Source organism: Buceros rhinoceros, unplaced genomic scaffold (genome assembly GCF_000710305.1).
Source record: "Buceros rhinoceros silvestris isolate BGI_N320 unplaced genomic scaffold, ASM71030v1 scaffold3616, whole genome shotgun sequence".
In the NCBI taxonomy this organism is placed as follows: Eukaryota; Metazoa; Chordata; class Aves; order Bucerotiformes; family Bucerotidae; genus Buceros; species Buceros rhinoceros.
In genome coordinates this window covers 6,985-19,092 of record NW_010419161.1, presented here as the reverse complement: position 1 = coordinate 19,092, position 12,108 = coordinate 6,985, and the positions used below count along the sequence as shown (strand labels likewise).

At 44.8% G+C, this 12,108-nt stretch overlaps 1 protein-coding gene across 1 annotated transcript in view; it reads right to left on the bottom strand.

Annotated features, from left to right (window-relative positions):
- The window catches only part of LOC104495774 (contactin-4-like), a gene marked incomplete at its 3' end in the record, with an annotated part of 97,177 nt that overhangs the window by 78,407 nt on the left and 6,662 nt on the right, over positions 1 to 12,108 (bottom strand). Inside the window, exon 3 of the mRNA XM_010138789.1 lies at positions 5,313 to 5,408. Coding sequence (XP_010137091.1) covers positions 5,313 to 5,408 — 96 coding nt within the window. The remainder of the gene's footprint in view (positions 1 to 5,312; positions 5,409 to 12,108) is intronic.

Below are 12,108 nucleotides of genomic sequence, written 5' to 3'. Positions count from 1 at the left end.
ACTTGAACAACTGAGCTTTAACGAATCTCCTCCTCCTCTTTGGGAAAATGGACTTTCCCAAGTGCACTGAGAACGGGGGCACTGCAGAGAGACAGGACACTTATTTTCCTTGACCTCCTGTCTTTGCTCAAAGAGACGCGGTTCCCAGGCGCTCGGGAAGGTCACCCAACTCCGCAGCAAGGAGCAGAGGGACCAGGTGTCCAGGGAATTGAGGTTTCCGTGTTGGGATGGTTTAGTTTCTGGGTCACCAGAAACTTTGTTGGAGGTCCCAAGCAAGTGGGCAGGAGAAGGCACGTCCTGGAGAAAGGGCAGCAGGTTTCCATCTGCGTGTCTAAGCACTTTGCTACCTCAAAAAGCTACTGGCTGATTTATTTCTTGTACAGATTACTGAGAGAAATTAGGAGGCGTGAGAATAAATACGCTACAGCTGCGGTGAGCGGTGGCATGGGCTACAGATAGAGATGTCCGTAAGACAAACCTCTAGGGAATGCAAAGGGAACATGAAATTTAAATAATGAAGGAACTGAGAGATCACTGTCACCAGTTCTCTGTGTACATTCACCATTTCTCACAGCACTTGGAAATCTCAATCTCAGCTCTTGGTTTTCCCAGGAGGGCAGGAAGGCAAATGTCATGAGAACATTGTGTGTATAAATCATTCTAAAGATGAACCACGAGAAAATCAGGGAGGGGGCGGGAGTGGGGGAAATCCTAAAAGACAAGTTCATTTATCTTCCCAGAGAAGAAAGGGGGAAGGATTTACAGACTCGTCTGTTCTGCACGCTTCTGGGTGCGCTACCAGCCCGTCAGGTGAAACACGGTCGTATATTTTTTAATGTCTAGAAGGTGTCTGGAAACTGTAATTGTTAAAATATTAACTAACCCTGCCCTGACCATCAAATAAATCTAGTAAAACTGCAGCTAAATGACTCTGTTCCCACAAACTTGAATGAAAAGAACTATTTGGCACAAAGGAGTATTTTGGTCTTAAAATTTGGAAATAAAGTTAAAAGGACAGCGACCTCCACATACTTCCCAGGCATCCCCCCTCCCATGGAACACAACATATTCAGAGCTGTGAGAAACACAAACGACTGTATGCTTTGGTTTTGGGGGGTTTTGTTTGTTCATTTCAATTAAATTTATCTTAACAAATAAATAGTATCTTGACTAATTTGATCAATAATACTGAAAAAAAAAAAAGGCAAATGAGACAAGCTAACCTGTTTGCCCGCAAAACTCCTCTCAAAAGGAAAACATTTTCACCAACAGCTTCAACCGAACACTCCGGTTTACCTTTTGAAATGCTTCATGGTTTCTAAATATATCTAAATGTAATAAAAAGGCTTAAAACTACAACAGAATGAAACACTTTGGACAAACCAAAGGTTGTTTTGGGTTTTTTTTTTGTTCTGGCTAGCAACCCCTTCAAGCAATTACCCTTAGAGTTCTTCTGAGGAGCAACAGAGACGGTACGGCTCTGGCAGGGCTCTGAAGACGTACAGCAATACAGCATTGTTCATGGCATCCAAACCATAGGGCTCATCCTAAGACACGTAACGATTCTCATCCAAAAAGTCATGAAAACTTTTTGCTGTCCCTCCCATCTCCAAACCCGTTATTGTGATTCAGTTACTGGGGACTGCCCGGTGGCTGTGATGGGAACCCTCGTGTGTTTGTTGCAACAAAACCAAAGGCAAATTTTAGTGACGTACATACTTGTAGCATCAACGACTGCTCTCTCTTGTCCACTCAAATACCTACAGCCGCTCGCCGTGCTGTGACACGCACCCCGAGTGACAGGTTCCCACAGCAATGTTTACTCTTACATTATTCTTTCCGCACAGTTTCACAGGTAGAAAGGCCGACGCATCACCATCGTTAGGCTTTTGATTAAAAAAGCGGTGGAAATAATGAGGGAAAACCCTTCACGGGCAGGGTAATTATCTCAGAAAAATGCTAACAACCCAGGCAGGTTTCTGCTTGTTATTACATCGATTTAGTGCACGTAAGTGAACAAATGGGGGGAAAAAAAAGAACCGGAAATGTCTAACAGACAAGGTGCCATCAATACCGCAGGACTGGCTTTGGGGCTCCGGCATCCAGTGGTCCAAGAGCAGGAAACACAACAGAAGCAAATGGCTGATCTGCATCTATTCTGGTTTTCAGAGCAGTGACTTCCTGAGCTCCAAGTGAACATTCATTTTTCCGAATTCCCAGCACTCAGCAAGCACTTCATCATGGGAGGCAACCGCATCACTATGCTGCTTAACGAAATGTAACACCGGGATGCACCGACCTGACAGAGCAGCGACTCCCTGCCGAAACCCTGCCGCGAGAAACATGGGTTTCATTTTCATCTTGGGGAACAGGGTGGAGGGAAAAGCCTCGATTCGTGTGCTGAATCTCCAACTCATATTACACCAAACATCGGGACAATACACGGCGATGCCCAAAGGTTCTACACAAGGACTACACGGCTTGTTTGAGGATGCTGAAAATACCTGTTAATCGTTTGGACTCCTTTTCAGGATGAATTTCTTGCAACGTTTCAATAGCAGGAAGCTCTTTATTTGGCATCATTAAGAAGAAAAACAACCTCTCAACACGTAGGCCAACATAATTTCACTTGCAGCTGACAGCTCTTTAAACACAGAGGTGTCCAAGTAGCAAAGTATTAGAGTGAACTACAGTTGAAAGGACAAAGGTCTGGATGCAGACTGACATTCTTTCAGCAATATCCACAATTTTAAAGACCAAGACGACCAGTGAGACAGCACTGGATAGGAAATGATTCCCTTCTAATTTACTATTTTTCTAACTGGAAAAGGGCAGAAAAACTCATGCCTCTCCTCTTCAGACTGAAGTTTTGCTTTTTTTTTTTTTTAAGTGTCCTTTTCAATGCAGAACAGAAACTAAAGTAAAAAATTAATTTAAAAAAAAGGGCAGATTAATTTTTTTCCTCAGACAGTTCTGTGTTCAGCCTTGGTCATTAATGTCCCCAGGCACTCTTTGCAAGGCTGATGAAGTTAGGCTTGCTGCCCCAATCAAATTCCAAAATAAGGAATTGCATTTTCTTGATCTTAATGTCATCAGCACTTAGGATGAGATATATTATTTTACTCTCCTAACCTGAATGTTTTTTTACTGTGGCATTACAATGTTAAATCCTGGCTGTGTCCTACCCCAGTGCTGGGATATTGCAGTATTGGAAGGAACTGATCTCCACAGCTTTGCAAACACTGCCCTGGACGCTGGGGATGGAAGCTGCCCATGAAACACAGCGGTTTTCCGACGCACAGCTACTTCCCAGTGACATCTGATAATCTCTTATGAACCTCCATCAGCCCAGAGCTGGAACAGGAGATAGCTGTGGTAATTGTGCAGTGATTGATAGAGACCAAGTAGCTTCGATTGCACCCGGAGACATGCAGTTGGCCAACGGAAACGCGATGTGCATGACTGAAGAGCTTTAACTTTGCAGTTGTGACTTGTCAAACTCATCTTTACTTCTAACCTCAGGAGGGAGGAAAAGGAGGAAGGAAAAGCAGAAGAAAATATTGCCACAGAGAAGATAAATTCCTGCAGAACAAGGGTCTCAGTCTGAATTAACTGGACCCATTTTAACTGTTCGTTAAACACTTTCTGTGTAAACCAGAGAACAATAACGGGCATAACTCCAGCCTAGCTTAGTTACAAAATTAGACTACCATCAGTTTAGACTTATTATGAATCTGGCTCCAATTAAGATCATTTTCTAGCTGGAATAAAGCAGGTCATGTAGGAAGTCATCTCTCATCCAAATGACTGAGGGAAATAACCACCCTTTAGTGTTCTGCCTTTCTGGGCACCAGAAACGCATTTACCTCCTGGACACCATAAGATGCTCTTTCCCACACGCTGAACCCAAACAATGCCAGCACCTTTCTGGAATGTTTTTGAATCCCCAGTACGTTCCCCCAGACCAAAACTTTCCCCTCGGTTGCCTGAACAAATGTGTCACATCGCCCTTCTCGCTGTGTACACAAACCACCACCAGCCGCTGCACCGCCCGGCAAGGTGTTTGTGCTGCGGGGATTTCTTACGGCAGAACAGAAAACTCCCAGTAACCTCAGAGTGAAGCTTTGCTAAGGAGTTAAAGACGAATGTGCACAATTCGTGCCTCATCTCTGCAGTCCCCGTGTCCCTCTGGGAGACGGCAGCCAGGGCAGGAACAGGAGGCAGCACCACGTGGCCACTGGTGTCCTGAAGTCAGAAGGCAAGTACGTTTGCCGGTTGGTCAGACGCAAGTGGGAGAGGCTCCGTAAGCACTTGTCTCCTCCTATCTGAGCAATTACAGCAGCCTAGCGGCAAATGGCTCACTGGGCAATTTCCATCCCACTGACGGGGACAGACAGATTTCAAAACAAGATTGCAAATTTCTTTAAAAAGGACACAGATGCCTAGAAGACGACCACTTGTTCACCACGTACCAAACAACCCCCTGGTGACAGAGCCACCGGTGGTTGTTCACGCTGGTTAGTGACACGAGACACGGTGCTTGGGCACACACAGGCCATGCCATGGTGTCCAGCACGAAGAGATGACTGACCGACTCCCTAACGCATCTTTCGACATAAATATAACAGCACCACGTGTTCTCCAAGTCAGCCAACAAGCGTAGGACCGGTGCATTTAAAAAAAACTTCTGCTAAATACAAAGAATTATTCTGTATTTCCTAAACATTCATACTGTCCTCTTTGAAGCAAAGTGCACCGAAGCACTTGCTACGTTATTTATTATTATAGGATGAACATGTATTGCCACTCCAGAAATAAATCACCGTATGAGACCTGGTCAACTGCTAACGGATCCCGAGTACCCAGGAGACAAAAACAAGGCAGTGAGTGTTTGAAAACAATAAATAATAATGAAAAGATGATGCACAGAAGTGGCTCTGTCAGAAATCCTCAACCTTTTTGCAGAAGACACACCCAGGCCACATACAGAAAGGCTCCTAAAAGCTGCACGAGACCTTGGCCATATCTTCTATCTAAGCACATACTGCTTTCGCTTGCATCAGTTCACCGCCGAAGTCTGTACCCATATGCAGTCAGATTAGGCTCTTTCTCTCCACTCACACCCAACTGGAGAGCTCCCAGTGTGTTTAGTCAATAGGATCACTCAGTGAAACCCATCCAGTCCAGCTCCTACCACCAACAGCCTTCTTCTTTAAGGTGCGCCATTGTGAACTTCCCCAAACAAAACCTGAGAAGGAAAACCTTGCAAACCGCCACGGAGCGCTGAAAGCAAGAGAAGGAAACTGCTGTACCTCCAGAATGTGGTGGTGGTCCACACAGCAGCACCATGCCCTGGCCCTGGCGGACAGACACCGTGCTTCTCGTTCTGGTTTTGAAGTTCTCAAGATCTGCCAAGAGAGAAAGACCTCAATTAAAGGGAGTTTTAATGGTTTTTTTTTCCTCATGAGGAGGACAGAAGATTCATTAGGACTTTGCTGTGTGACAGAGAAACAAAGGGGACATCAGCTGGGAAGGGGGGTTGATGGGACCTGGGTGGATCGTGGGCAGCGGGAGACTACCATCAGAAGTAGCAAAAACGTCTCCAACGAGGCTGGTGAGGGGCAAAAGGTGCTGATTAACCCAGGGCAGAAGACACTCCTAGAGAAAACTCCATCGACCTGCAATGCTGTTAGTTTTATTTTATGAATTTACCAAGAATTACTGCCTTAAATAATCACTCTCTAGAAGTATGTTACAAGCCAGCTCTGTTTCCCTTCAGGAGACTTGTCACTGATGCCCCTGCAAACCCCTGTGTGGACACCCTTCCTTTCCCACAGGGGAGGCTCTTGTAAAAGCTGTGTGTAAGCTACAGAGCGCTGAAATTAAAAGAAATTCCTCCTTCCACCCCCCTCCTTTTCCTCTCCTTCAGAGGCCACGCACTGCAAAACCGCAGCTCCTTCTCTTCTCTCCTTGCACATGCAATTCAAGAAACTTGCTCTTAAGTGACTGGGTGACTGTGAGCCGAGCAGTGGCACCAGGTATTGATCAGCCCCATCGGCTGCTGCACGGGAGCACTAATATACCAAATCACTTTGGCAGCCTTTTAACTTTAACAGTTTCTCGCATTTCAATTTTCCTTTTTTTCTTCCCCCTCCGCCTTTTGGAACAGTGGAGCTGTGGTTTGGTGATGACAAACCTCTTGTCAGTGCAGTTGGGAACCAGAGAAAACATCACAGAGGTGATAAATATTTAACAGCAGGAACTAGTAGGAACATCACTGTGTGGTTACAAGAATGAAAAATTAAGCCTTGATTTTTATCCCCTCTTGAAAATGTTTTCTGGAAGCACACACAAGAAGGATGTAAAACCTGTCTTAACTAATCAAAGCAGCACGAGAAATCCGAGGTCACCGAGTAACTCACAGACCATTTAAAATGCGTGATTTCAACTAGTCAAGGTCAGGTATTTGTATGACTGACAGGAAGAGAGTATCAGGTTTTGCCCTATTTAATGTGGACACTCTCTATTCAGCAAGCAATTGTCAAAACTGATGAAGAGAAACCAGAGGAACAAACCATCAACGCTTTCCAACTCCGGAGGCCGATGTCCTGCCGAAGCTTACTGGGAGCACACGCTGGCAAACCAGTGACTCCACTGAACAAAGAAAAATATTGCATAGGCTCCAGTAACCCCAGCATCACACAAGGACGTGATGAGTGACGTTTTCAGTGCAAAGTGGAGAATGTAACAGGGAGCTTATCGGGATTAACACTGTTACTCAGACCTTGTTTGACGAACGAGCGAGGATGCCGTTAAACCATATTCACCTCCACAGTATCAGTTTGAAATCAAATTTAACAGCCCCACGTGAGTAAAAGCTGTAGGTATCTAACCCGTGAAAAGGACATTGATTTGTTCCACTGACCCCACCGTGCTAGCGACTGCACGACCTTGGGAAGGTCACTTCAGTTCTCTGTGACAAAGTTTGCACATCTCTAAGGACCAGGACTTAAACCGTGTCTCTGGAAAGCGATTTAGTTAGCCAATATTTGCACAAAATCTTGACATGTGGCGCTGCAGCGCTCTGGAGCGCAGTACGCTGTCAGTCCGTGCACACCACCAGCCACCCTGCAGTGGGAACCCGAACGTCTTTTCTCGCATTACCAGACTTCTCTGTAGCCTCTGTTAAATCTCTGCCTTAACGCTTAGTGACACAACTTACGCAGGGACGGGTACATGATGCCAGTCTGGTGCAGATGCTTATTCCTCAAAAACGCTCAGAAGCCCAGAAGGTGCCAGCAGCAGCTGCCGACCCCATCAGCTTTGCAGTTTGGGTAGGGTACTGCACCGAATGACCTCCTTCCAGAACCCCAAATGTGTTTAATAAAAGCTTAAACAACGCGGAGTGATCCAAACCCCCTTAAGACTGGGTAGTTTGTCTCCGTAAATGGCATATGGAAATTGTAATCAAAACCATATGGCTTTTCGCAGTAACAATTATCCAACTCTGGCTCCAGTAATGAAAAATTTCCCCAAGTTATATGTACGAAAATCAGTCTTTATAGCAAAGAAGATTCAATTACAAGCCAAACAAAAGAGCTGCAGCCTTTTATCCTTCATTAGGACCTGCTTGGACTTGTGCTTTGTTTCTGAAATTTGGTAAATCTTTTTCTAAGTGACCACTAGAGAAGTCCTGGAGATCCAAGTTTGCCCTTTCAAAGGATTATTTCACAGATCACACTGAAGGACGAGCAAGCGAACAAGATCACACCAGCTCACTTTCCCGCAAGTTCCCGCTGGTGGCGACAGCGTCATGTTTGACCTCTGCTTTTTGTGTTTATATTCCTCCTCATCCGCAGCTCCACAGATGGTTCGTTCTCCAGACCTCTACCCAAGCAGAGGGGTTACAGCATTTCAACACCAGGCCCGCTCGGTTCCTGTTACCGGCTGCAACGTGGAAATAACTCAGCTGCTGAACTCGGTGCGCCCTGGAGCCAGAGCCAGACCAGGAGACTTCCCTCAGGAGGCTGCAAGTCTCAGGTCATTGGGGATTTGACAGAGAGATGCCGATTTTTCATGAAAGCTAAGCTCTCTTTTGCCTTTCTTTGTTTGCCCAAGGAGGGTTTCCATGGCTTGCTTCTTTTTTTTTTAATGTGTAGCATATTTTTAGAATCCAAAATGCTTTTGTAATTAGGCTGGTTCTGAAATTAAGGGAGAACTCTCTGTGCAAGAGGGCTATCTTCGAACAATTAAACAAGCTCAAAAATACTACAGCAAACTACAAGAAGAGGAAATGATTCCAACTGATGGTGACAGGTGTCTGCATGTCTTTGAGAAAGCCAATTTATGTGACTGCCACGTGGAAGGAAGCCCTGCTGGACATGGCCCTGAACGGCGTGCTGTCCAAACCTCCGCCGTCAGCGACCCCTCTGTCATGACATTTAAGGGTTTTTTCCTAATGATCAGAAAAGCTGTGCCAATGCTTTGTTGTTATTCTTGTTTACCTGATATGAAACTATTTCTTCTTCTGCTAAAAACATACGTACATCAATCACTTCTTCATACACCACTGGATTTTAATTTCCAAAAGAAAACATGACTAATATTCAGGCTTGGAGAAAAAAAGACATTAGTGGCTTTTGTGCTGCTATATTTTACTTACAGTCTGTCTCTAGAGACTTCTGTAACACAAATCTGATAACGCAGTGATGCTGCTCTACTGAGCCAGTGTTAAGTACAAAGCATAACGCCTGTATCGGCATGTCTGTCTCCATCTTCAAATGGATCGTCATTCTTACAGAAAGAGATAGTCAATGAATCTTGGCAGAGGATGTTCTGATTGGAGGAAAACCAAGGCATCGTAACACAGGACCCCGAGAACACAACCATGAGATAACCGCGAAGGTCTGGCTGGCACAGGCGCAGGATGGAAAGAGATGCCTCCACGCTGTGAGCTCAACTTCTCCTCAACAAAGGACCACGATCCAGGACTGAGAAAAAGTGGGCTTGGTTGGGACAAAGAGAAGCACGACCCAGAACACCATGTACATAACCCACACAGGGTAAAACTCAGATGTAACAGAGAGAGAAATCACTGCAGAAAGAGCAGGTAGTACAGCAAATGTGTTAAAATATCTGCAGGGGGAGGATCCAGCTCCACCACGATGCTCTGCGAGCACCGCAATCAGCAGTAACGGGGTACTATGCACTCTAGCCTTAGTAGCACTGTAACTGAGCTAAAAATAAGTCTCTGATTAGGTTACTAATGCTTCAGTTAGATTATCACCATATCCTCGAGTCAGCACAGAAGGGGTCCTTTGAGCTCGTATCTACTGCATGGGGTGTTTGGTTTGGCATCTCCCCCTCGAGACTTGGTTGTACTTTGGATACGAGGAACTGGAATGGCTACAAATGGATCTGATCATTTAAGAACTGACAGATCCCAGAGCTAAAACTTGTTCACTGGCAATTTGGGGTATCCTGTAGTGCAGAAAACACCACCTTTACTACATACACTAAATGAGCTTCAGAGCACCCATACCACAGGAAGTATTGATACGGGTAAGGGGTAATTAATTACCTCTTCGTCTATCTGAAATGCACAATCCACTTCAGTCTGTAGATACAGTCAAGACACCTAAAGTAAATTTTCAAGCATGACTTAGAGCCTAACGGGGTTTGCCTTCTCGTAGCCCTTCTATAATTTTAATATGATCCCAGCAACCTAAAATGTAGAGCAATGTTCAAGGTCATATTCCGTCCCTGCATCAAAGTCAGCAGGATATTATTATTTTTGGTTAAAGCCCACGTGACTTGTCACAAGAGGAATCTGAAGAGGCTGGCAATGAGATCTTCTTGAAAACAACAACGAAAAAACTGACCAGAAGGATTGCCCAAATCTTCCCAGTTCAGACTGGACAAAGAACCTTCTACCAAGAGCGAGCTTGTGTATCCTCTTCCAACTGGTTTTCACCACATTTGCATAACTCTCCAGGCACAGCGGAGCACACTTTCACATCCTGGACCAAACACACAACCAGATGGAGACAGGAGTCATTTGCATCACTGCCCATGGAATAATATGACTCCATTGGCTGTAAGGGACGCTAATTTGACCCATAAAACAGCCCTGAGGATGAGACTGTAGTGCATCTCAATCAATTTCAGATTTTCAGGACGTTGGTTTGAAGAAATCATAGCCCGTCTACGCGAAGGCAGGCTGAAAGCACTTTAACTGATGACTAGCACCCACAAAAGCATTAAAGCTTTTTGCTCTCGAAACACTTGACAAGATTTGCCTCCTGATATTTATGACTCTAATATCTCTGAACACTGTCTCTATAAAACCTGTGCCTGGCTTTTTAGAAGCCGGGTTTTATGTCACTCCTTTCACAAACACACAAAGATTAAGTTCTTCTGCCCGTGTCCTCGCTGTTGTGTCAAGACGGCACAGAGGGCTACGCGGCTCGGCACGAACCCCCCTTTGATACCGAGCTTAACAGAACTTGCGTTTAAGAGCTAACGAATAATTTTTAGAGTCCCTGATTTCAGAAATAGTTTACAAGTCTGGGGATGAAAGCTTTCTAATTTGACCTTTCAAACAGAAATTCCACTGGGATTCCTACTTCACTGCAAAAAGGAAGAGGTTTTAGAGGTACCAAAAAAAAAAATCCTCCTCGACTTTATGTTCCATTTCATAAAAGCTGCTTGTTTACTATAGCAAATATTTCAAATGTTCATTTTGAAGCAACTCTCCTGCTTGAGACAAAGTGCTGAGGACTCTGAAAATTTTATTTTATTACTTTAATTTGGAAAATCTGGGCAGACAGTCCCCTTGGGCTGACTTGGATGGAGTTACTTCACCCTCAGAATTTTTCTGTATTTTCCTAGCAAAGCAGTATGTTTTTCACACACCTTCTTCCCGCAGAGATGATTTTGCCATAGCCAGAAAGCTGTCCTTCAACACTGAGATGCCCCACGTGTTCGCCACCGGAGCAGGCTCCGCTGCACCTTCTCTGTGCAGCTAAATGAACACAAATTCAGACCCCACATAATGCAAAATAACGTGACATGAGCTCGCTGAGCTAGAAGTTTCAAAAAACAACAACTTCCCTTTTCTTGACAGAAACACAAATATAATTATATATTTCTTCAAACTAGGTAAATGGCATTATTTAATTTGACAGATAGAGGGATGTGGAGCCAAAAGAGGAGACGTTACAAGAAGCACCCTAATAATCCCCATTTCCCATCCTATTCTCTGCCCACTGGATACAGAAGACCAGAATACAACATGCCATGAAAATATATTCTTATGGCTCTTCAGACACTTCACCACTCTAGGATCAGTTTTTGCAAGATGTTTGGAAGGATTTCCAACGGGAAAGAACCCGGACCACAAGAAGCCTTAGTTACAACCACAGATGTTCACGTGGTTGGAGGCTCATCCTGGATCGGCGAGGCTTCACAGACCTGACATACCTCTGATGCCTGTAGCGGAGAGAGCGAGCAGGTGGCAACTACTTGTTATGGAAACGGTGCCCCAAATTCTGCCCCGTGTAATAAGAGCAGTGATGGACGCACATGTGAAGCAAGGACCACCGCGTGGGGACACAGCATGCCTCGACCCTGGCTGCTCTTGACCCTATTGCAGAGAACGTCTCTTCAGGCTTGCTAAGAAAAATTGTAATATATTAATATTTGAAGGAAATATCCTTATGAACGCCAATAATTATCCGCAAGAGGGAAAGATTTCTTTTAAATTTACAGGTTTGCAGTTGGTCGTAGCCCATTCTGTCTTTTCGAGGAAGTGTGGCTCAACCTTGCTGAGTAATCGAGTCCCCTGAAGGGTCACTGCGCTCTGGAGGATTCTAATTTATATCAGCACCTACATTTCCAAGCTATTTTATTTATTGCCAACATAATAATTTAAATTTGCGATTTATTTTCCTCCCTTATTTATGCGCCATTCGAGCTGTCAGCAGAATAAGCCAACTGGACATGAGTGATTCGCAGGACTGTACCCAGTGGAGGCAGCTGGGCTCTACGCTGAAGTTACACCAAAATTATAACCAAGGAGAATATCAGATCCTGAACAAAACCATGGGG